We start from the raw sequence: 20,670 nt of genomic DNA, 5'->3' as shown, positions 1-20,670 counted from the left end.
TTAATTCGGAAGTAAGTCAAAAGACCATTAAATTAATATTATCAGATACCTAAATCAACATTGGAGAGACCTAAGTGAACATTGGAGGAGATCAAAGCATCAAGCTCTACCTTCAAAGTTACCAACATCAAAGTTTACATTCCTGAAGTGAAAATCAAAGGTTCCAAGGGGAAGTTTTGTATCACAAAAAGTACAAATAAATTCAAAAATCATTTGCAATACTTTTTTTTTATTTTAATAAATTCAGAAACACAATATTTACGTTACAACACGGATTTATAATAAAAATCTGAATTAGTTATTATTGATATACAATTTTTATTAAGACCTTAATATATTTTTCTTGATTTTATTCAAATTAATAATAGAACAAAAACTTACACTATTTTTATGTTCAATAAGGCTTAAAATTACAAAGAGAGAAATTGGAGAAAATTTTAATTTTGGACAGTAATTTAGGATCCATCGCATTATTAATAACATCATTTAAAAAATAGCTTATATAGGTACTATTGCAACGAAATATTTATAATTTTGGTACTTTAATTACAAATCTAACAGCAAGCGCACGTGATCATTAAATTAAGTGTTTTCATGTGAGTGGCGTAGGGGTGTTTTTTGGTATTGTAGTATTTTGTAACTTTAGGTAATTAACACTTTTAGTTCTGCAACTTACTTAATTTTAATATTTAATTATTTTTTTATAAATTTAAATTCTAAACATCTCATATTTAATTATTTTTTGATAAATTCGATAATTTATTAATAATTTTGATATTCTATACACTAATAAATCTCTCTCTCTCTCTCTTATTTTAACAAATAGGTAAATAAATTAAACCAAATTCAATAAAATGGGCCCACGAAATGATTTTCCGGGTCAGGAGAACAATTACAACACCACTCCAATGCCACTTCCTAGTACTGGTTCCATAATCCTGAGCGGTTAAGTGATCTTTTGAATGTTTGATTCACTCCAACACGCGGAACGCATAATCGTGTGTGTGTGTGTGTACTTGTCTAAGTATACAATGTGTTTCTTATCTGAAATGTTTGATTTCATTTGAGTGAACAGATTGATGTATTGAAGTGGAGAAGCGCTTGCTCTTCTTTACCCTAGGTAATTTCTGGAAATATGGTGTTTTTAGGCGATTATGTAAGGTTATAAACTTACAACCACTACGTGTTTCCCTCTTCATGGGTCATTCAAACATGTTTCGCTTTTAAATTCAAACTGTGACCGTTTAGGTTTGCTTGAGGGGAAGAAATGGAGAAAGTGAATTTTGATTTATTTTCTGGTGAACACGCGATTTTCTAGTTATTATTTGTATGAATTGTTATATTGGACGTCTTTTTCTTGCATCAATTTTGTTTCCGCCTCCAAGATTGGGATTTTGGTTGTAGAACGATTCAGTTTGAGGCTGGGGAGATTAATATGTGGTCGATTGTCCATCAGATTTGTGATTGGTTGTAATAAAGCAATGAACGGTAACTGATTGATGTCTTTGATGCATGAGCACATAGTTCTGAGAGGCGGGGATCTATTTAGTGTAAAAAGTGCTGGAGAATTAATGAATTTCCAAATATTGGTTGGGGATATGTGATTCTATAGGATAATTGTTGAAGTGTAGAATTGTCTGGTATTCTTAATGTGGCATATGATTATGCTTGTCAAGTTTGGGGGTTTTACCATCTCTTGTGAGGCCTCACTAAATGAACTCTAGTGATAGTTCATATTATTCGCTACGGGAGTATCTCATTTTGGAAGAGTTGGGCCTTGGCCGTAACCAGACTGTTCATTTGTGCTCAGATTTGTTTCCTTCTCTGCATCTTCTTTTCTACAGTGGAGGACTTCTTTGGAGATGGCTGACCTCAAAGAACGGCTGCTCCCACCAAAACCTGCATCAACAGTAACTGTTAGAGATTCGTCATATAGGCCATCTGCCTCTGGCCGGCTGCCATTTCAGGGAGTGGATGTTTCAGGACTAAAAAAATGGGGGCAAGGTGTTCGATCATGGATACGTGTTGATACAACTGGGAATTCCCGAGCAATTGAGGTTGACAAGTCCACTGTGATGCGTCGTTGTGATCTTCCTGCACGTGACCTAAGATTATTAGATCCGTTATTTGTTTACCCCTCGACTATTCTTGGTAGAGAGAAGGCAATTGTTGTAAATCTTGAGCAGATTCGTTGTATTATCACCGCTGATGAGGTTCTGCTCTTAAATTCCCTTGATAGCTATGTACTGCAATACGTGGTGGAGCTGCAGAGGCGATTACAAGCTGCAGGAGTAGGTGAAGATTGGCAGTCCGAAGGTTCAGCATTAAGCAGGAGCAGAGGAAGTAGAAACTCTGATGATATATATGGAAACATATCTCCTGATTACTTACCCTTTGAGTTCAAAGCTCTTGAAGTTGCTTTAGAAGCTGCCTGTACTTTTCTGGATGCTCAGGTACATGCCATAAAAGCTTGTGTTCTATAGGGTTCCCTTGCCTTGATCAATTGTGTTGATGTTATGAAAATCTTTTAAGTTGTCGAGACCTGTGCACAAGACTGCCTGAATATTTCCTAAGAGGTAGTCTCAGTTTCTGTTTTTGCGTGTAACAAGCATTAGTTGTTATATGAACTTAGCACCATATGTTCCGGGTGATTGCTTTTGGTAGAAGTTGCTTATTTGTTCTTATGCATACCTCATTGTTTGGCTTCTAACTTGAAAATCTTACAGAGATGATAATCCAATACATTCTGTAAGGTTCTCATTCATGCAATGAAGGGATAAAAAAGAAAGCATATATTATGGATTGGTTTCTAACACAATTTCCTGCAAAAATAATTTTGAGACATCTTTAGCCTTTGGATATAGTTTTTTGTTAATTTGCCGAGTTGTATTTTAGGAATTATATAATACCAAATATTCTGAAGTCAGGTTGAAGAGCTCACTCCAAGTCATTTGATGTACTGGAGTCAGCTAGAAGTTGTAACATGATCTTATATGATTAGTCGCATTTTTGTTACAGAAATCAGATGCTTACTCGGAATTGGACATGTCTGACACATCTAAATAGCAAGTAATAGTAAATTGCGATGATAGAATGAATCTTTCCGCTTTCTCTTGACCTTTTGTCTCTGATGTTAACTGATGAGCTGTTCAACAGCTCACAGCGTACTTGCTCACTCACGATCCTTAAACTACATCTCTTTAAGCCTTTCCTATCACTATCAAACCTCACATTCTAAAATTGAGACCAAAGCCTATAAATAACTTTTTCCACCTTATCTGGATACTGTTTCAGTTAAAGTGGTTAGAATGAAGAAACTTAGGAACATTGCATTTTGACTGGTCAGAGTCTTGTACCTAATTCTCCAAAGATGGACTTAAATACTGAATTAGCATGGTGTTAACTCATAATGTAAGGATCTAAAGTTAATTATACCAAATTAAGGAGGGGAATACTTTTGCTTGTTCCCTTTTTCAGAAAATCCTTGTGTGCACATGCTAACACATCAGCATTTGCTACAATCTTAGTCTGTTGGGTGTATTGGTGGTTGTTTCTATGATGTGAACTTTTAGAAGGTTAACAAGTTCGAACCATGATTTTGTCCCAGCTCTGAAATACAGTGGTTTCTTTAAACCATCCCAAATTGGAGTCTTTCTTCACAAAGGGTCCATAGTACCTGAAGCACTAAAGTAAATTGAGTAGCTTGGCTGGGAATGGGCTATCGGAAACTTCTTTACCTGCACACTCTTTTACTCACCTGACCTAATGTCTGATTCAGATGGTTTGCTTGCTTATCACTGTATTCTTTTTTATCAGTCAATTGCTTGTCACCGCACTATGAGAAGGTGTCTATTATGTCAGTGTAGTACACGTCTAACTCTCAGTTAAGAGTTGAGAGAAAGGCTAGCTTGATAGGAGACACAACATAGTTATTGGAAGATGGGTGGTTTGGGACAGAAGAGAAGACCATACTCTAAGGTGCTGCACCCAGTTTTATGGCAGTAAGCTGTTGAAATGTGAAGCTAAGATGATAGGTTAACCATATCCATAGTGCCCTAGTCAGAGTCCTCGTATTCATTTCTATAGAAATATACTATGCTCAATATTTCATTTGAAGTATATCCAAAATTGAATGCATATGCATAATGTTGAGTCGACCAGGCAGCAGAACTAGAGATTGAGGCTTATCCACTATTGGATGAACTTACATCAAAGATCAGTACATTGAATTTGGAACGAGTTCGTCGATTAAAAAGCAGACTTGTTGCACTGACCCGGAGAGTTCAGAAGGTATCTAGTTAACTATATGGGCCCATCTACTTTTCTGACCCCCCATTATTTTGCTCTTTATCTGATCCTACAATTTTTTACTGTTATCATCTAGGTTAGGGATGAGATAGAACAGCTAATGGATGATGATGGAGACATGGCTGAAATGTATCTTACTGAGAAGAAAAGTCGCATGGAATCACCAGTCTGTGGTGATCAATCTTTCAGTGGATTTCGATCAAATGATGGTGGGTTCTCTGTTTCTGCTCCTGTTTCTCCTGTTTCTTCACCCCCAGACAGCAGCAGGAAGTTTGAGAAATCCCTGAGCATTGCAAGGAGCAGACACGAGAGTGTGAGGAGCTCAGAAAGTGCCCCCGAGAATATAGAAGAGCTCGAAATGTTGTTGGAGGCATACTTTGTTGTCATTGACAGCACTCTCAACAAATTGACTTCGGTATCCTCCATAACCATAATAGTCATTTCTCTTTCTTTCTTATTCCCCTTCCAGTAAGAACACTTCACTAATTTCTTGTGTAATTTCAGCTGAAGGAGTACATTGATGATACAGAAGACTTCATCAACATTCAGCTGGTAAACGAATCTCTTTTTCCGCCTCTATTCTATATTTTACTACTTTTCAGTGGGAGAAAAAAGTGTCCCATTTTAGTCTAAATGCAGGAGATATGTTTCTCTGTTAAAATGAGCTGATATGATTTTCTCGTAGTGCCGAGTTAGACTAGTTTTTGGATGAATTTGCTATACACGCACCTTATAATTGTAATCTCCTACAACTTCTTATCATCATACAGCATCAGAAACATTAGAATTTACATCTTATCGATATATTACGATTTTCTTTTGCTAGCCTTCATTTGTACCATCCAATGCGCAAAAACCTCTCTGTGCAGGACAATGTTCGGAACCAGCTTATACAGTTTGAGTTGTTGCTCACCACTGCAACTTTTGTCGTTGCTATATATGGAGTTGTCGCTGGGATATTTGGGATGAACTTTCCAATAGCAATGTTCGACGATCCAGGTGCATTCCAGTGGGTCCTAATAATCACGGGAGTTTGTGGGGCCGTTATTTTTTCATCATTTTTATGGTTCTTCAAGTATAGAAGACTAATGCCGCTGTAGAAGACTGGAAACACAGACATTTTCGTTTTATTGTTGTCATCTACTATTTAGTTTGCATGTCAAACAAATTAGGAGTAGAAAATGAAGAGATCACCTATCTCATTGAATTTATTTTTAATTCTTTGTTATTTGTACAAAAATTATAGTTCATTAGTTATGCACCGGTTGCTCCTTTTGCAACTGGAGCTGTAGATCAGTTGAGTTAACGATTTTTTGTTTAACTGTCGAGTTTGGAATCATTTCATTGAGAGGGTGTTCGAATAAACCAAGTTTAACAACCTTTTATTTGTATTCAACGCTTGATCAGACTAAAAGCTTGTCTTTTGAGAAAATTTTTGTTTTTAAAAAAGTGAAAATTAAATAAATACCATGGTACAAAGTCAGATGGATGTCTAAGGCTCTAGGCATATTGGCCAAGTCTGAAAGGTTTTATTATGCAAAACTGGAAAACCATCTAACACTAACAACTAATTCTCTAGTAAACTCGCAGTTTTGTTGTACAAATAACATTAGAACATATCACTTTCAACCATGACAAGGTCTCAACGAGTTTCTCCGCCCAAGACTGGTTCATGTCGGAAACAGCAGAAACCATTACATAGATGGAAGACAGTCAGCGTTAAGAGGTTTCTGGAATGTGAGCAGCTGAAAAGATATTCCACTTGTTTTTTCACCTATTTGTGGATGAACCAGTAGAAAGTCTTGCACTTCTGGCTTTATCTGCTCTTTCCAAGTAATCTTGATGAGATTGATGCTTTGTCCCTTCAAGAAACAAAGTCGTTTCAGGTTGCGGCTCCTTTTTCAATCAACTGATCAAACTCGAGAAAGTAAAGATGCATACAGATTGACATATTCAACAATGAGTAAGAATTTGGCAAACAATAGACATCAGAAATCTGCTCATTTTGGAAGACTGCAAAATCTTTCATTTGTTCGTTTTTAGTGAAACGTTGCATCCCTTTTCCAGAAGGGATAAAAAATGCAGGGGTATTGCAAACAAAAGAGCAAAAGTTGGGCCAATGATTGGAGGTGACAAATATAAAAACAATGCTTCCTGGCATTCTGCAGTTTACGTAGCAACACCACACTTTTTCTAATATGTCACGCTCTTGCACTTGCATATCATGTTCATCAGACTTGCCATGTTGGCGCTTTTCTTAAGAAAAAAGAAATTGTAGATTTATGAAAATACCAAAATTTGCGCGGTTTTAAATTGTATGTGAGGAAGGCATATATATACATATATTCATGCTTTTCATTTATTTATTTATTAAATTAAGAGGCGTGACAAAAGACAACACCTCTTTTATTACTATTCCTTTAATTAATTCACCAGTTACCACCTGCCAGTTTCACATGCAGGCTGTTAAAAAAGCCATCACATGAAAGATGGAGTTAATTCGCCTGACTCCATTTTTTATCATAACGAAGTTCGTGTTCAAAAAGAAAAATTATATAATTACGCTAGCTATATTCACATGAAGGCTCAGCCTTCACATTTAATATAAAATCTGCTAGAGGAGCCATTAGTTGTGTGATTAATCATGTCACTACTGAACATGACTGATCACTGAGTTTATTTTGGGGAGAAAAAGAATTTAACTAAATAGTACATACATGAATAAACATATTATAGTTAGTGCTTCTCTCCAGCATTTCTTCTCAAATGAACTACTGAAGAAGAAATTAAGAGTGCTAACCGTACTGTCTCCGTTCATGTATACAATATTACCTCATCCCCCCACCTCAACCCTCCTTCCCCCTTTTTATGTTAAGCTGTTGCAACAACTTTAAGTGAAACTGATAGGTCTAAACACGTAGGAACAGAATATACATAGGTCAGAACATTCATGTAGCCCCACCAAATGCCTTAGCAAGGATTAGAACCATATTGTGGGCCTGATAACGTTTGACCTTTAGCCACTAGGTTGTAACGGTTGGTTGTACTAATTACAACTTGGTCACCTCTAGTTCTAATTCATCAATATGGATCTGTCTTTTCATACTGGTCGTTTAAGCTCAATACAAAACGTCGGTCTAGCAGTGCAAGAAAAGAATGCATCATCCAGCTGAGATGTGGTTAATTCAGGAGAAATCAATCTGGAGGACTAATTCTAACTCCACCAGTATAATAAGAAGACCTTTACAGATTACAGAACCTGAAGACCTGGCAGGCCCTCCTATTTATAAAAATTATAACCTAGATAAAAGCAACTTTAAGATCTACCACAATGTTTTGTTCCAAAGCAACTTGACAAGACAATGGACTAATATCTAAACAATCTAAATCTTTTTATTCATTAACATGTATTCTAAAGGACCAGAGAGCATGAACAATCTTTACCATTTGTTTAAGAAATGATTTTACATTTATTTAGTAGCATACTGATGTTGCATGTTCATTTCAATAGCATATTATAATTCTTCAGATAAGTTGTTCTCTATCTGCTGGTACCAATTTTACGAGACGGTCGACAAAATCCTTTTCAAGCATACAAATCAGACTACATGTTAGTCAAAAGAATCACCAAAAAGCAACACTGTTAAGGAGCCAAAAAGTAAATGTAGTCTTTCCAATATCTTCCATCTTATGTAAGGATCTACTGTCAATGGAACTCTATTGATTATTTAGCAAAGTGGTGATAAACAGATTGGCAAGAAGAGCAGATAGATAGATAACTAGAGTTAGTGAGAGCCCTAAATAGGTTGAGTGGCGGGAGAAAGCAGTTGACTAGGAGCAATTCCTATTTATTCTTCGGGGCGATGGATTTAAACTAATATTTGAAATTATTATCTCAAATCCAAAACCTTTTATCAAAATGCATTTGAAGTGTGAGTTATTCCCAGTCCCATGGACAACCGAAGCACTGCAGGTATAATAGACTCTACTATCAGACCCTCATTACCCCAAATGCTCCTACTTTTATGAACATCAGCTCCTCCGAGAAATTAAGACTAAGAATTAGAAAAGAGACCACATTTAATCTTCTAACTTTACCATGGTTTCGTTTCTGGAAAAACCCAAATGGCATTTCTGGGGGAGCACTCAATTTCACAAACACAAACACATAAAAACAAATATCATGAAATCGCAATAGATTAAATTAAACGAACCTCGATTCATGAGGTACCAAGGAACACCAAAGAGGGCTCCAATGATGACGATGCCTGCCGCAACATGCTTCTTCTCACCGCTGTAAAGATAGTGATCCAATTTAGCCCTAAAACCCCCCGACCCTGCCCCTGATCCATTGCCGGCTTTCTTTGTATCGCTGCTCATTTTCCTGTCGTTCAGTGTTAAACCCTCTTGCTGTCCCCAATTTCTGTTCTTGCATAAATCCCCACCCTTGTGTGGGTATTTTTTTTCCTTTGCTTATGTTTTTAATTTACTGGTCGGCGTAAATCATTTAATTATGGGTGTATTATGCATTGGGTGTAGTCATTACATGAACGACCCGGGAACCCAACTGTCCAACCTCTATTTCACGCTCTGATGGAAGGTCCAAGTTGCACATGGATTCGCATGTTGTCCGGCACGTAAATCTCGATTACATGTCTTCTACTGCTACATCCGATATATTAGATGGTTGATATTTCACTTTTTAAAATAAAAAGTACGTGCACAAATTATTGATTATAATATGAATTTAACCTATATATATATATGTCCTCATATTTTTTTCATTAAAGGTGTGTATTATATATAAATATTGCTTTATACTTTTTTTTTATTCAATCCACAACAATATTTTATATAATATAAAGAATTTTGGTTGGGGTCAACCAAACAAACCTAACGTGTTCAAACTTTCATTTACTTTCAATCTGAGGTAGTATTCGTACATCGTATGACAATCTCGAGCCGAATCACATTGCAAGGGGCTAGGTAAAGTATTACAGGTTTCACGCGTAAAAATGTAGAAATGTAAGCAAATTCGAGGAGCGTGAAATGTGAAATATAAATTATTACACAAATTGAACAAATACATACACAACAAATAAATAAATAAAAATACATTAAAGAAAACCAAAAAACACTATATTACTGTGACAGTAAATGTGTATCTATATTCGTAAAGCTCGAACTAACAATATTATATATTTATTTTAAAATTTTAACTTTTTACCAAAACAAAATTCCATGCTTAAATCAAATAAAATTATAGTTAAGTGGTGTTTGTACAAGCTTATTTTAAGTGCTTATCAGCTTATTGGTAGACTAGAAAGAATGTTTTTATTTTGCAACTTTCATTTTTTTTTTTTCAAATTGCATCAGTTAAACTAATGTAAACAAAAATATACACAACTTCCTACTAAATTATGCAATTTATTAGTAAAATTATAAAGATTGAGTTGTTTCTCAAACACTTCAAACTTGAATATTCTTTTATCTTTTTTGTTTTTCACTTATATTTTTTAACACTCTCAACTCCCACTATAATTAAATATATAATTTTCTTACAATTTATTTACATCACAAAAATACAAGTTATTGCAAACATCATCATACTCACTCACAAAATCATACATATATAAAAAAAAAGAAAGAGAAAAGCAAAGGCATTATTATGTACAATAGAGTGACCCTAGCAAAATCATGGTACAACATTCTTGGATCCGTTATGTTACCGTTATTAGAGCATAATCCCACACAACTTTAAAACCCCAACTCCCCATTGGCCAGAAGAGCCATTCTCAATCTAAAAGCATCCATCTGCAACAACGAAAGCTGTACCGTCACGCACCAACCCCTAATGTCCACCTCACCCTCTATCCTCCACCTCGTCTCCGCCGTCCTCCTCCTCCTCCTCTCCTCCGCCGCCGCCACCGACCACATTGTCGGCGCCAACAAGGGCTGGAACCCCGGCATCAACTACACCCTCTGGGCCAACAACCAGACCTTCTACGTCGGAGACCTCATTTGTAATTAAATAATTCCTACTTCTTTTTCCTCATTACGACGTTTGATACTCATCCAACACTTGTATTTTTATTATTTAAATTCTTGCGGGATCAAATTTGCTGTTTCTAACAGTTTCTTAGATTAATATTTTGGGTGGAATATTGTGGGAATATGCAGCATTCAGGTACCAGAAAACGCAGTACAATGTGTTCCGAGTGAACAAGACAGGGTACGATAACTGCACGACGGAGGGCGCCACTGGGAACTGGAGCAGTGGGAAGGATTTCATTCTACTGGACAAGGCCAAGAGGTACTACTTCATCTGCGGCACTGGCGGCTGCTTTAATGGCATGAAGGTTTCCGTCCTCGTTCACCCGCTCCCTCCGCCGCCCAAGTCAGCCGTCGCCGCAGAGCACTCGGCCAAGGACTCTTCTGCACCACCGGCGGCGCGTGGCGTTGCCCGGGGAGTACTTGGAATTGTTTTCAGTGTGGTTCTGTCTGTTTGGTTCTGATACGGATGGATCTAGTGGTGGATGTGTGTTCGTAAAGCTTTTGGATAGGCCTCTTTTTTTTTTGGAATTCCAGCAATTATTTTATTTACTTTTAATTTTGAAAATCTAAGTGAATTATTATAAGCTATTTCATTTGCTAAGTAAAAAAATTATTTCTTACTATTTGGAGGGAACATAAATATTACAAATTAGGTTTAAATAAAAATTAGACGAATCAAATATTTCATCTTTATCTTCATCGTCCTTCCTTTAATTATAATTTTTTTTAATTATCTCTATATTTTTAAATAATTCTTTAAGGGCCTGTATACGTAATGCCCGTGTGATGTTAATAAGATTGACTCATGATAAGGTTGGATAAATGAGGGACAAAAACAAAAAAATAGAGTGATATATTGTCTCATTTCTCATTTTATCCATTTTATAGGTATCACACGTTAATTTTATTTTTTTAAAGTAAACGACCCTTTAAATGGTTCCTACACTCGTTCATCGATTTCCTACTTTTCCACCCTTTAAATTTTCACTTACTGTTTTTTCTTTTTTTTTTTTTTTTGTCAATAATCTTCTCTTTTTAATGTAGTGTCCCTATTATGTATTGTTCGTCGTTTTCATCGATGAGTAAGCCCTACATTCAACCCCAATTCTTTATTATTATATTGCACTGCATAATTGAAGTGCTAAAAAGGGTCAAAATGTATTAAAAGAGTATAAGTACATTTTAACTTCATCATTCCAAAATTAATCATACAAAATTTACTAAACCATTTTACACTTTTTTTTTTAATCTATCATTTAATCCATTCAACAGTTGATAAAATTATTAATATCTTATTTCATAAATAATTCAGTCGAACCCAATCAATTAATTATCCCGCACCACAAAATAAATGGCCCCTTACAATAATATTTAATCGGGCCTAATTGGACTCAATTTGAGCAAAAAATTTCCATATCTCAACACTTGTGTCAATGTCGGATGGAACTTTCTGTTTTATTTTTATTATAACACATCAATTACATACAACCACATATATATTTAAATGAAAATGCAGGAAATCACAATTAAGATCATAGTCAAATTAAAAAAATCAAGATTGGAAAGTTCGGTGTGATATGTATCGCCATGCTCCATGCTCCACACATAAAAAGACAAGAACACCATCCCTTATTTCGAGATTTATATGATCTTTGGTTGAATACTACGTTTTTACTAAATAAATAATATAGATAAGATCAACCAAGAACATTTGTTTTTCAAGATTTATTACAAGTATTATTATTATTATCATTATCATTATTATTAATTTCTTACCAAAGAGTATTAATTAAATCCAACTATATACATTAATACAGCTGGCCTGTAATGTTGCGTAGTTGACAGTGTCTCGCATTTATGGTGGTAGGTTTCATCCATTTGTTTGTTCCAAAAATGAGTTCTTTATGCCATTGCGCGTTCTAGAGTTTGTCCACATCAAACATAAATTTTACATGTTTTACAAATTTTTTTTTTTGTTTCAAGATTTAAGTATCGAGTGAGCAAGTTTTATTATAATATTTGTCGTGTAATTAATGTATAATCTAAAATGACATGGAAAATCATATTATAAATGTAATGAAACATTTGTAATATGATCGATTTGGAATGGACTTATAATTTCGTAAAGGATAATGATTGCTTGTGTAATTAGATTTAATTTTAGGGAGTATTAATTTAATTTATTTATTTTTAATTAACTTCTACAAGTTCAATCAGAATGGAAGAAATCACATTATTTTCGCACTAATAAACAAAATTCTTATTAAACAACGTTCCTCCTTTAAATCCTCTCCTGGTTTGTGGTGTGGACAGAGACAAATTTGTTCCCTATTAGTCAAGGAATATGCAGAGACAAATATGGAGTTGGGGTGGACCATGATGTAATAAAGTTGTAACAAACATCATTGGTGTAGCGCAAACTTGTCATTACACGAGTTATTATTCGTTTTGGCAGAAATACCATAAATTTATTAAAACAAAATGCCTTGTTGGGACCATGTTTGTAATAAGTTGGGATTATTTTTAATGTTGCAGCATGCACTAATTCATTATATGAGATATTGTTCGTTTTGACTGAAACTATCACCATTTTATCTAAAAAGTTGGCTGGTTGTTACAGGAGGGAGCCTTGGAGCTCATATGTTGTCCAAGTGCTTCCTCGCATCCAATGTAATATGGCAGTACATGCTCAATATCAATCTCTGAAAGCTGAAGTAGAGCTTTCATTTTCTTGCAGGTTTCTTGTCCCTATAATGCTGGTGTTTTCCGGCCGTTTCCGAAGGAAGACTTAAAAGATGACTTTGCTTGACTTGTAAAAGACTTTTGTTTGTTTGAAAGAGTAGGAAGTTGTCAAGCAAGATTCTCGCAAATTTGATTAAAATTTATGCCCTAAAGTTCTGGCAACATTGGATTTTGAAGTGACACTGAATCAAACAACATAGACTACTTCAGGACTGACTCTTGTGTAATAGAAACATGAGTAGTAATCTGGGTAGATATTGACTGAACATGATCTGGAAATGATTTTGATTCCAATGTATTTACCCCAATTAGAAAACAACAAAAAGCAGTAAGAATCAGTGTAAATACATCAAGCCACATAAAAGTTATACACAACAGTTAGGAAGCGATTCGTTGGATCAAATCCATATTCTCTTCTTGATCGGATTGCTACAGAATGAAGATGTTAATCTCCGCTGCTCTTTTGTTTTCTCCTTGATCGGCTGAAAAGCTTTGACGGAGGAGAAGGCGAGAACTCAAACGGGAGCTGTGGGAGCTCCATTTCGCCTTTCAATATCTTGACGATGTCCCCAATATCCGGTCTCAGCTCGGGCATTTTCTGCAGGCAAGCAAGTGCCAAATTAATGCACAGGCTCGCCTGTTCTTTATTGTACTCGTCTTTAAGACGTTCATCGACGAGTTCTAGTATGTTTCCTGTGTGAGCTAAGCTCCGAGACCAGCTTATTAAGTTTGCTTTCTCGAGCTTCATTGGCGAGGAAAGAACGTGAAGTGGTCGTCTCCCGGAGACAATAACGAGAACCAGAACACCGAAGCTGTAAATATCAGCTTTCTCCATTAAGTAACCGTACCCACCGTACTCTGGTGCAATGTAGCAAAGCGTTCCCCTCATGCTAGTTGTGCTGCTCAACTCCCGACTAAAAAGATCCCCGCTCCACATATCGCTCCCCATTGAATGATTCTTCTTCCTCCAACCTTTTCTAAAACTAAACTCCATGTTCTGATCCTCGGTGTCATGGTTCTCATGGCTGAACTTTCTCCTTTTCCTGAACTCAAAGCATTTCCCCAAACCAAAATGCGGTACTTTGAACCGTTCTTTGTTCCACACTTTGAGCCTATATCCCTTATTATTTCTCTTCTTGCTAAGTTCATCCAAGTGCTCCTCTTTCCACCACTCTTGCATCTTCCGATGCTTCTTAGCACAAACTTTCCACCTTTTTGAATGCTCCTTTTCAGTACCACCATTAAGACACTCAAAACCAGGATCTTGCACTGGATTCTCATTCACTTCCTCACATTTGTCCAACTGTACAGAGCTATCCAAGCCCGTTTTCCCAGGGGCTGCCCCCTTCTCTTCGTCCCAATCGGGATCAGCCGACGGGCAAATTTGACTCCCAATCCACTCCATCACATAATCTTTACTACACAGTTCACCACTCCCATCTTGTCTCCACCACCAGTCTTTTCCCCATTGTTTGGCACCTGAATTGTTGCTATTACTATCATCACCAACAACAGGTGCATTATTCAAATTCAACTCCTTGCTATGATCAATGCTACTCAACTCATCATCATAAGGCACAAACTTGTTCCAATCCACCCCACTATTTTCATTGGCTAACAACTCCTTCCCCTTCAAAGTGCTACCCGGATTCTCAGAGTTAAAGTTCAAAGAGCTGATAGATAATCCCATCACATTATGGTAAACTCTACAACTGTTCTTGGAAGAAGAAGAGGCCTGCAAAGCCAAAGCAAAATCTACCTCATCATTCTCATGACTCTCCACAGGAGTCCCTATTGCGGGAGTCTCATTCTCTCCACCTCCTCCTCCACCGGCATTTGAATTCCCTCCAATCTCCTGACTCTTCCACAGCTCCTGGCTCTTCCCCAACTCCTGGCTAAACAAATCAACCCCATATTCACCCTCAAGCTTCAATCTAGACAACCCGAAATCCGAAAGCTTGGCCCTGAACTCAGAATCAAGCAACACGTTGCTTGGCTTCACATCACCATGAATCACAGGTGGATCACATTCAAGGTGCAAGAAAGCCAATGCCCTTGCAACATCAAGAATCACACTGAACCTCCTATTCCAACTCAAGCTCAAACTACTACAACACCCATTGTTTGATTCAAAAAGCAAAGACTCCTGCAAGCTTCTGTTAGGCATATACTCATACACCACAATTCTTCTCCCTCTCTCCACACAAAAACCCAACAAAGAAACAACAAGAGGGCAAGATTTTAGCCCACCAAGAATCTTCAACTCATTCTGAAACTCCTGTTCACACTGAAACGAATTTGAGTCAAGAAGCTTCACAGCTACCAACTTCCCATCCTTCAAAATACCTCTGAAAACAGTGCCAGAACCCCCTTTTCCTATGGAATTGGAGGGGCTGAAATTGTGGGTGGCATTCTTGAGTTCCCTGTAGCTAAACTTCTGGAGCTTGTTCAAAGGTGACGTAGCATCAAATGGGCTGGTTCTTGACCTGTGAACCAAAGAGTACCAGAGATAGTAAATAAAATACAGAATGGCAGAGAGAATAATGAGTGAAGCGGAGATTGTGATTGCAAGAAACACTATGCTCGTTTTAGGCCTTGGATTTGGTGGGAATGGCTGTCTTGAAACCATTTTTTCCTTGTGGGTTTTTTTGGGTTGAAATGGTGAAGAAAAAAGGTGGTGAAATGTTGGTTCTTTTATTTGGGGGAGTTTGCTTTGAAGTTGGATAACCACATAGTATTAATCAAATCATATATTGTTAAATTTGTCTGAAATGGGGTATTGCAATTTGTGTGAGTAATATTAGAGTTGTGGAGATTAGTGTTCATAGTTTAGTTAAATTTTAATGGGATTGAGTTGAAATCTTGAGATGAGGATTAAAGAAAGAAAAGGAGAGGGCCCAGATGAGCTTTTGACTAAACAGCGCATTTGCAGGTCGCATGGAAGAAAATTGGAGGGAGAATTTTGGGGGGTTGGGGGGTAGTAGTGGGTTACAGTGATGGTAGTTGATTTTCTTTTTTCCTTTTCTTTTCTGTATTTTATTCTTTCCCTTTTTTTTCTTTTAGGAAATTTGATATCATTTTGATACCATTCTAACATTGTTCAAACTATCTTTTAAAACTTATTTCGCTATTTTTTTATACTAAAAAATAATTAAACTCACCATTCAATTAGTAATTACATTATTACCCTTGGACTTAGGTCCAAATACATAAATACTTTCTGTCATTTGTAGAATTACGAATATACTTTTAAAAAAGTGTCAGTCTATTATACCTTTAGGAATGATTGTGTAATTTTTTTGTCTCTAAATATAGGGCATAATTGTAATTACAATCTCAAATAATGAACTTATAATTTTACAAAAAATATAAATATTTATATATTTGAACCTAACTTTAGAGAATGTTAACATAATTTACTTACTAAAAAAAATTATTTTCGGCTGAAAGGAAAAAAAAAAATCAAATTGCAAAAGTGCCTTTTTAGTGCAATAGTAGAGCCAAGTCTGTATCTATAAACTACAGAGACACAATAACAAGATAGATTACAAGTACACTTGTGTAGTGGTAACACTCACTAATTTTTTTCACTCGAATTATAAATTCCAACTTCAATAAAGAAACAAAGCTTGTTGCTTTATATAAATGTATTATAAATAAGGCGAAGTCAAATTATAATATTTGATTCACTCATTTTATGTGACTGTTATGAGTCAACAGTAGTTGATTATAATATTTGATTCAGCAAAATTCAAAGCGTCGATATTAATATATATTGATGGGAGTACTGTGGTCAAGTTAAGCAATGATTGAACAAATTTGGGCAAAAATATATTATATGGCGGTTAGAATTTCTTAATTCAAGACTTTGAGCAACCACAATTGGTCCGGTCTATTTGCTTCTAGCGGGCGTTTGGATCTATTTATAAACTTTTTAAAACATCTTATAAGATGTTGCAAGAATTTATAAAATTTTAAGATAAGATGTTAGGAATACTTATTTTAAAATTTTCAACAAATTACTTAGTTTTCCTCATAAAAAAAAAACAAATTGGTTAGTTTTCTTCAAATAATTATAATTTGTTATTAGCGACATTTATAAGTTTCGTAATATTATTTTATTTATATATTTCAATACTTTCTTTTTAAAATAAGATCTAATGTTTTATAAATTTAAAAAAGTATCTTATATTTAAAATTAATATATATATGTATATATGTTTAAAGATTTCAATATTACCTATGTTTGTTTTTTTGTTTGAAAAAGTAATATTACCTATGTTAGTTAATGATTGTGAGTCTTGACAATGTTGAGGATGTTTTTTTTGAAATTGTTGATAGGAGAAAAGTTTGATGGCTCATCTTTTGTTTTGTCCCTTCATTATTGAGTTGTCCCCAAAAAGACGCCAAAAAGAAAAGGAATGTAACTAAAGTCGTGATTCATCATTCCACTGCATACCTTCAACAGAGACCAAAAAAGAAAAAAGAGAAACATAGCAAGGCTTTGAAAACTATTTTGCCCAACCCCAAATATATTACATTTTTCATATTATAGGGAAATTTTCTTTTAAAAATAAATTTGGTTAGAGGATTATATATAAATTCAATATGAGAAATAAGGAATGAATTTTTTATTCCAAATCCTATTGTATCTTTTAATCCGTTAACATAAACAAATCACGTCTTTAAAAGATTGTATTATCTATTTTATTTAGAGTAAATCACAATGAAATTCTCTAAAGTTTGTCATAATTACAAATTCACCATCGTTATTTAAAAAATTACAAATACCTTCAGAATTAACGGCCGTTTAACAAATATCCCCTACAACACGATAGGGTATTTGTTATGTGACTGTTAATTTTTAAGGATATTTGTAATTTTTCAAGTAACGAAAAGATATTTATAATTATGAAAAATTTTAGGAAAGTTCGATGTAGTTTATCTTTTCATTTAAAGAAATATATATGATGGTATGTGTATGTTAATTGAAATATATATATATATATATAATAAAGTTTAGAATAAAAATTCAATGCAGGGGAAATCAACTTAATTAAACCTTATCACATGGATGGAATATATGACAAATCAATTGTACAATTGTTGGTGAGTATATATATATGATAATGATGAAAGTGTCTTTTTTAACTTGTCAAAAGTGTCATTCTTAAAGTTGAAAGCTAATTTACCCAAATTGTGTCAATGCATCAAATAGTGTCAATGTGGATCCATTATATCCTATGTCATCTCTCTCTCTCTCTCTCTCTCTCTCTCTCTCTCTCTCTCCTCTCTCTCTCTCTCTCTCTCTCTCTCTCTCTCTCTCTTTTTCTTTCTAAATTTTGTTAAATGAGTTGAATGATGAAACTAATTGATACAATCTGATCGAGGTTGAAATATACGACCACATATCCTCCCAATATCTAGTGATGCGATCCTGGGAATGTGGCATGCTCCAACATTGTATTCAGACATATCTATTGTGGAGTAAAATTATAATTTTGTGATACTTTTAGCCACTCTAGTTAGAATAAATAGGTATTGGGTCTAGTTTTATTGCATTTCACGTAAAACTATTATGATAGAGATCATTATCAACAACTGTTAATGCAAGAGAATTTTTCGAACCACGTGAATCTTGTGCCTTACAATTGTGTTCTTTCCATACTTTTAATATATTTTCATGATATGTCAAAACACAATTCTGATAGCATTTGAATTTAATTTAATCATTTACCAAGTTGAGCTGGGACGAGTCCAATACACGAGCAACTTCAGTAGCTTAATCTTCTTCTTCTTCTTTTTTTTTTTAAAAATATTTTTACTCATCAGCCAAGTCAGGCCAAGTTTCAAGGCCTTATGAAATGAAATACTACATCACATTTGGCTCATTACGCTCAACAAATTAATCGAAACGAATTTTTTCGATTAATATTGAATTAAGTACTAGTAATTTTCTATCAGATCACTCTAAAAAAGGTACTTTAGAAATTCAAGAACCCTTTATAAAGCGTTTCTGAAGTATTTTTCTTTGGTTTTGGAAGATAATAAATGTGTAATTCTGAGAAGATTTGGTATGTCTAACTTTGTATCAAAATTATATTAGTAAAGAATGAAGAAAAACAAAATAAAACTTATTAGAAAAAAAACTAAGAAATATTCATAATAGAAGATATGGGAACAAAGGAACATGGAAGATTGATGGAGGTAGGGCCATTCCATCAGCAAAGGAAAGGGAATATTTGAGCATGGGCCTACCATTCTAATCATCTTCTTTCTGCCCTTTAACCTACTTTTTTACTTTTTCTTTCATGAAAAATCACTATCCGGTTAAAACTTTTCACTTCATTTGTTCTTCATGGTAAAAGCTTTCACCTTTTTCTTTTTTTTTTTTGGGTGTGTGTGTGTGTTGTGTAATACAGCTAAGGATTTCATGCTAATGTGGGTAAATTTCTAATACCCATTTGGCCCCAAGACTATTTACTGAACAGGTTAAAAAGTTGTATCTTTTTATTGATGCGTAGATTCAAAATAATCGGATTCGAACAGATTGATGGCTAGAAGAAGATTCCTTTGATGTTGCGACACGTGCCATTGTATGCCTTTGTTGTTTACTTATGTGTCAAAGCATGTATCATTTAAACTCTCTTTCTACTTAGGTTTAATTTGATCTAATGGTTGCTTAATTGGGTATTAATTTTGGATTAATTAATTTTAGTAAACATGATGAGTATAATACGAAAGCTTAAACAAAAATACCTGGTTGTCGTACTATTAATTTGGTTGGGTATCCAACTTACATATGGTCAGTACTATTAATTTGATTGTCGGAATGTTTTTGTTGAGACGAGTAATTTTTATAAATCAGGTCCAATGATGAGAAAGCCCAAACCATTTATAGATAGGACATACTGGGCTGATTTGCCCCAATTACACTACACAAGTTTGGACTTGCTTCTAAGGAATTTTATAGCCCACTTGTGTGTTTGTCATAACACCTTCCAACGATTGATGATACAAAAATCCAATGCCAGTAATTTTAATATTTTTGTTAATATATCTATAGAAAAATAAATTTATAGTATATAAATTATTATAAAATACTAATATAAATTATATAGGTGATCGAATTTATATTGAAAAACATAAATTTGTCCTAAATTACCCCACAAAATACTGTTGAATTGGGCTTAAATTACATAAATTAACCAATGAGCAAAGCGTGCATCCGAATCGCAACTGGTAGAAGCCCAATTGTTGGATCAAACCATCGCAACCCACATCTGTCCATCAAACACATATACAGTGAATCGACCGCTGCTGCCCCAAGTCCAGACTTTTCTGCAAAGAGAAGAAGAAGAAGAAGAAGAAGCAAAATCAAAATGGGAATATGGGCATGCTTAGGAGTGATTTCGCCATTCCCGTTTTACTATTTTCTTTGGAATAATCCACAATCATGGGTTGATCTGTGTGGGCGAGGGCGTGACCCCTGCAGAGTCATGGCGCTGGTGTCGCATTTCCTCAAGCTTGCCCAGTTCATAGCGCTCTTCTCGGTCTCCACTCTTT

General features: G+C 35.0%; 5 protein-coding genes across 6 annotated transcripts in view; 3 read left to right on the top strand and 2 right to left on the bottom strand.

The window, feature by feature from the left end:
* LOC105165207 (magnesium transporter MRS2-1) lies at positions 907–6,051 on the top strand. Of its 2 annotated transcripts, none has more exons than XM_011084158.2 (6): positions 907–1,120; positions 1,845–2,453; positions 4,162–4,290; positions 4,385–4,723; positions 4,813–4,860; positions 5,178–6,051. In XM_011084158.2, exons 2-6 carry the CDS (start codon positions 1,863–1,865, stop codon positions 5,406–5,408), a joined length of 1,338 nt encoding a protein of 445 aa, XP_011082460.1. In that variant the 5' UTR covers positions 907–1,120; positions 1,845–1,862; the 3' UTR covers positions 5,409–6,051. The 2 variants fall into 2 exon arrangements, with proteins under 2 accessions (XP_011082460.1, XP_011082470.1); XM_011084168.2 differs by having other exon boundaries at positions 1,811–2,453.
* On the bottom strand, positions 5,741–8,873 carry LOC105165199. The gene is made up of 2 exons (XM_011084129.2): positions 8,523–8,873; positions 5,741–6,170 (listed from the first exon to the last, which is right to left on the bottom strand). The coding sequence occupies exons 1-2, from the start codon at positions 8,686–8,688 to the stop codon at positions 6,079–6,081; spliced, it is 258 nt and encodes an 85-aa protein (XP_011082431.1). The 5' UTR covers positions 8,689–8,873; the 3' UTR covers positions 5,741–6,078.
* On the top strand, positions 10,014–10,932 carry LOC105165190 (lamin-like protein). Its single transcript, XM_011084118.2, has 2 exons — positions 10,014–10,331; positions 10,489–10,932. Exons 1-2 carry the CDS (start codon positions 10,163–10,165, stop codon positions 10,821–10,823), a joined length of 504 nt encoding a protein of 167 aa, XP_011082420.1. The 5' UTR covers positions 10,014–10,162; the 3' UTR covers positions 10,824–10,932.
* Positions 13,329–15,930, bottom strand: LOC105165181 (putative receptor-like protein kinase At1g80870). Its single transcript, XM_011084106.2, has one exon. The coding sequence runs from the start codon at positions 15,731–15,733 to the stop codon at positions 13,550–13,552; it is 2,184 nt and encodes a 727-aa protein (XP_011082408.1). The 5' UTR covers positions 15,734–15,930; the 3' UTR covers positions 13,329–13,549.
* LOC105166825 (phosphatidyl-N-methylethanolamine N-methyltransferase) overlaps positions 20,246–20,670 on the top strand; it is a 2,731-nt gene continuing 2,306 nt past the window's right edge. Inside the window, exon 1 of the mRNA XM_020694871.1 lies at positions 20,246–20,666. Coding sequence (XP_020550530.1) covers positions 20,316–20,666 — 351 coding nt within the window. The 5' untranslated portion in view covers positions 20,246–20,315. The remainder of the gene's footprint in view (positions 20,667–20,670) is intronic.

The sequence above is a fragment of the Sesamum indicum genome, linkage group LG1 (genome assembly GCF_000512975.1).
Source record: "Sesamum indicum cultivar Zhongzhi No. 13 linkage group LG1, S_indicum_v1.0, whole genome shotgun sequence".
Classification (NCBI taxonomy): domain Eukaryota; kingdom Viridiplantae; phylum Streptophyta; class Magnoliopsida; order Lamiales; family Pedaliaceae; genus Sesamum; species Sesamum indicum.
This window is presented reverse-complemented; position numbering and strand designations above follow the sequence as displayed.

Bases quoted from the DNA above. Each gene is read 5' to 3' on its own strand.
- LOC105165207 (XM_011084158.2), top strand. From the start codon at position 1,863: ATGGCTGACCTCAAAGAACGGCTGCTCCCACCAAAACCTGCATCAACA. The intron at 4,724-4,812 runs GTATCCTCCATA...GTGTAATTTCAG, and splicing joins CTCTCAACAAATTGACTTCG to CTGAAGGAGTACATTGATGA. The intron at 4,861-5,177 runs GTAAACGAATCT...CTCTCTGTGCAG, and splicing joins ACTTCATCAACATTCAGCTG to GACAATGTTCGGAACCAGCT.
- LOC105165199 (XM_011084129.2), bottom strand. From the start codon at position 8,688: ATGAGCAGCGATACAAAGAAAGCCGGCAATGGATCAGGGGCAGGGTCG. The intron at 6,171-8,522 runs GTTCGTTTAATT...TGTTTCTTGAAG, and splicing joins TTGGTACCTCATGAATCGAG to GGACAAAGCATCAATCTCAT.
- LOC105165190 (XM_011084118.2), top strand. From the start codon at position 10,163: ATGTCCACCTCACCCTCTATCCTCCACCTCGTCTCCGCCGTCCTCCTC. The intron at 10,332-10,488 runs GTAATTAAATAA...GGGAATATGCAG, and splicing joins CTACGTCGGAGACCTCATTT to CATTCAGGTACCAGAAAACG.
- LOC105165181 (XM_011084106.2), bottom strand. From the start codon at position 15,733: ATGGTTTCAAGACAGCCATTCCCACCAAATCCAAGGCCTAAAACGAGC.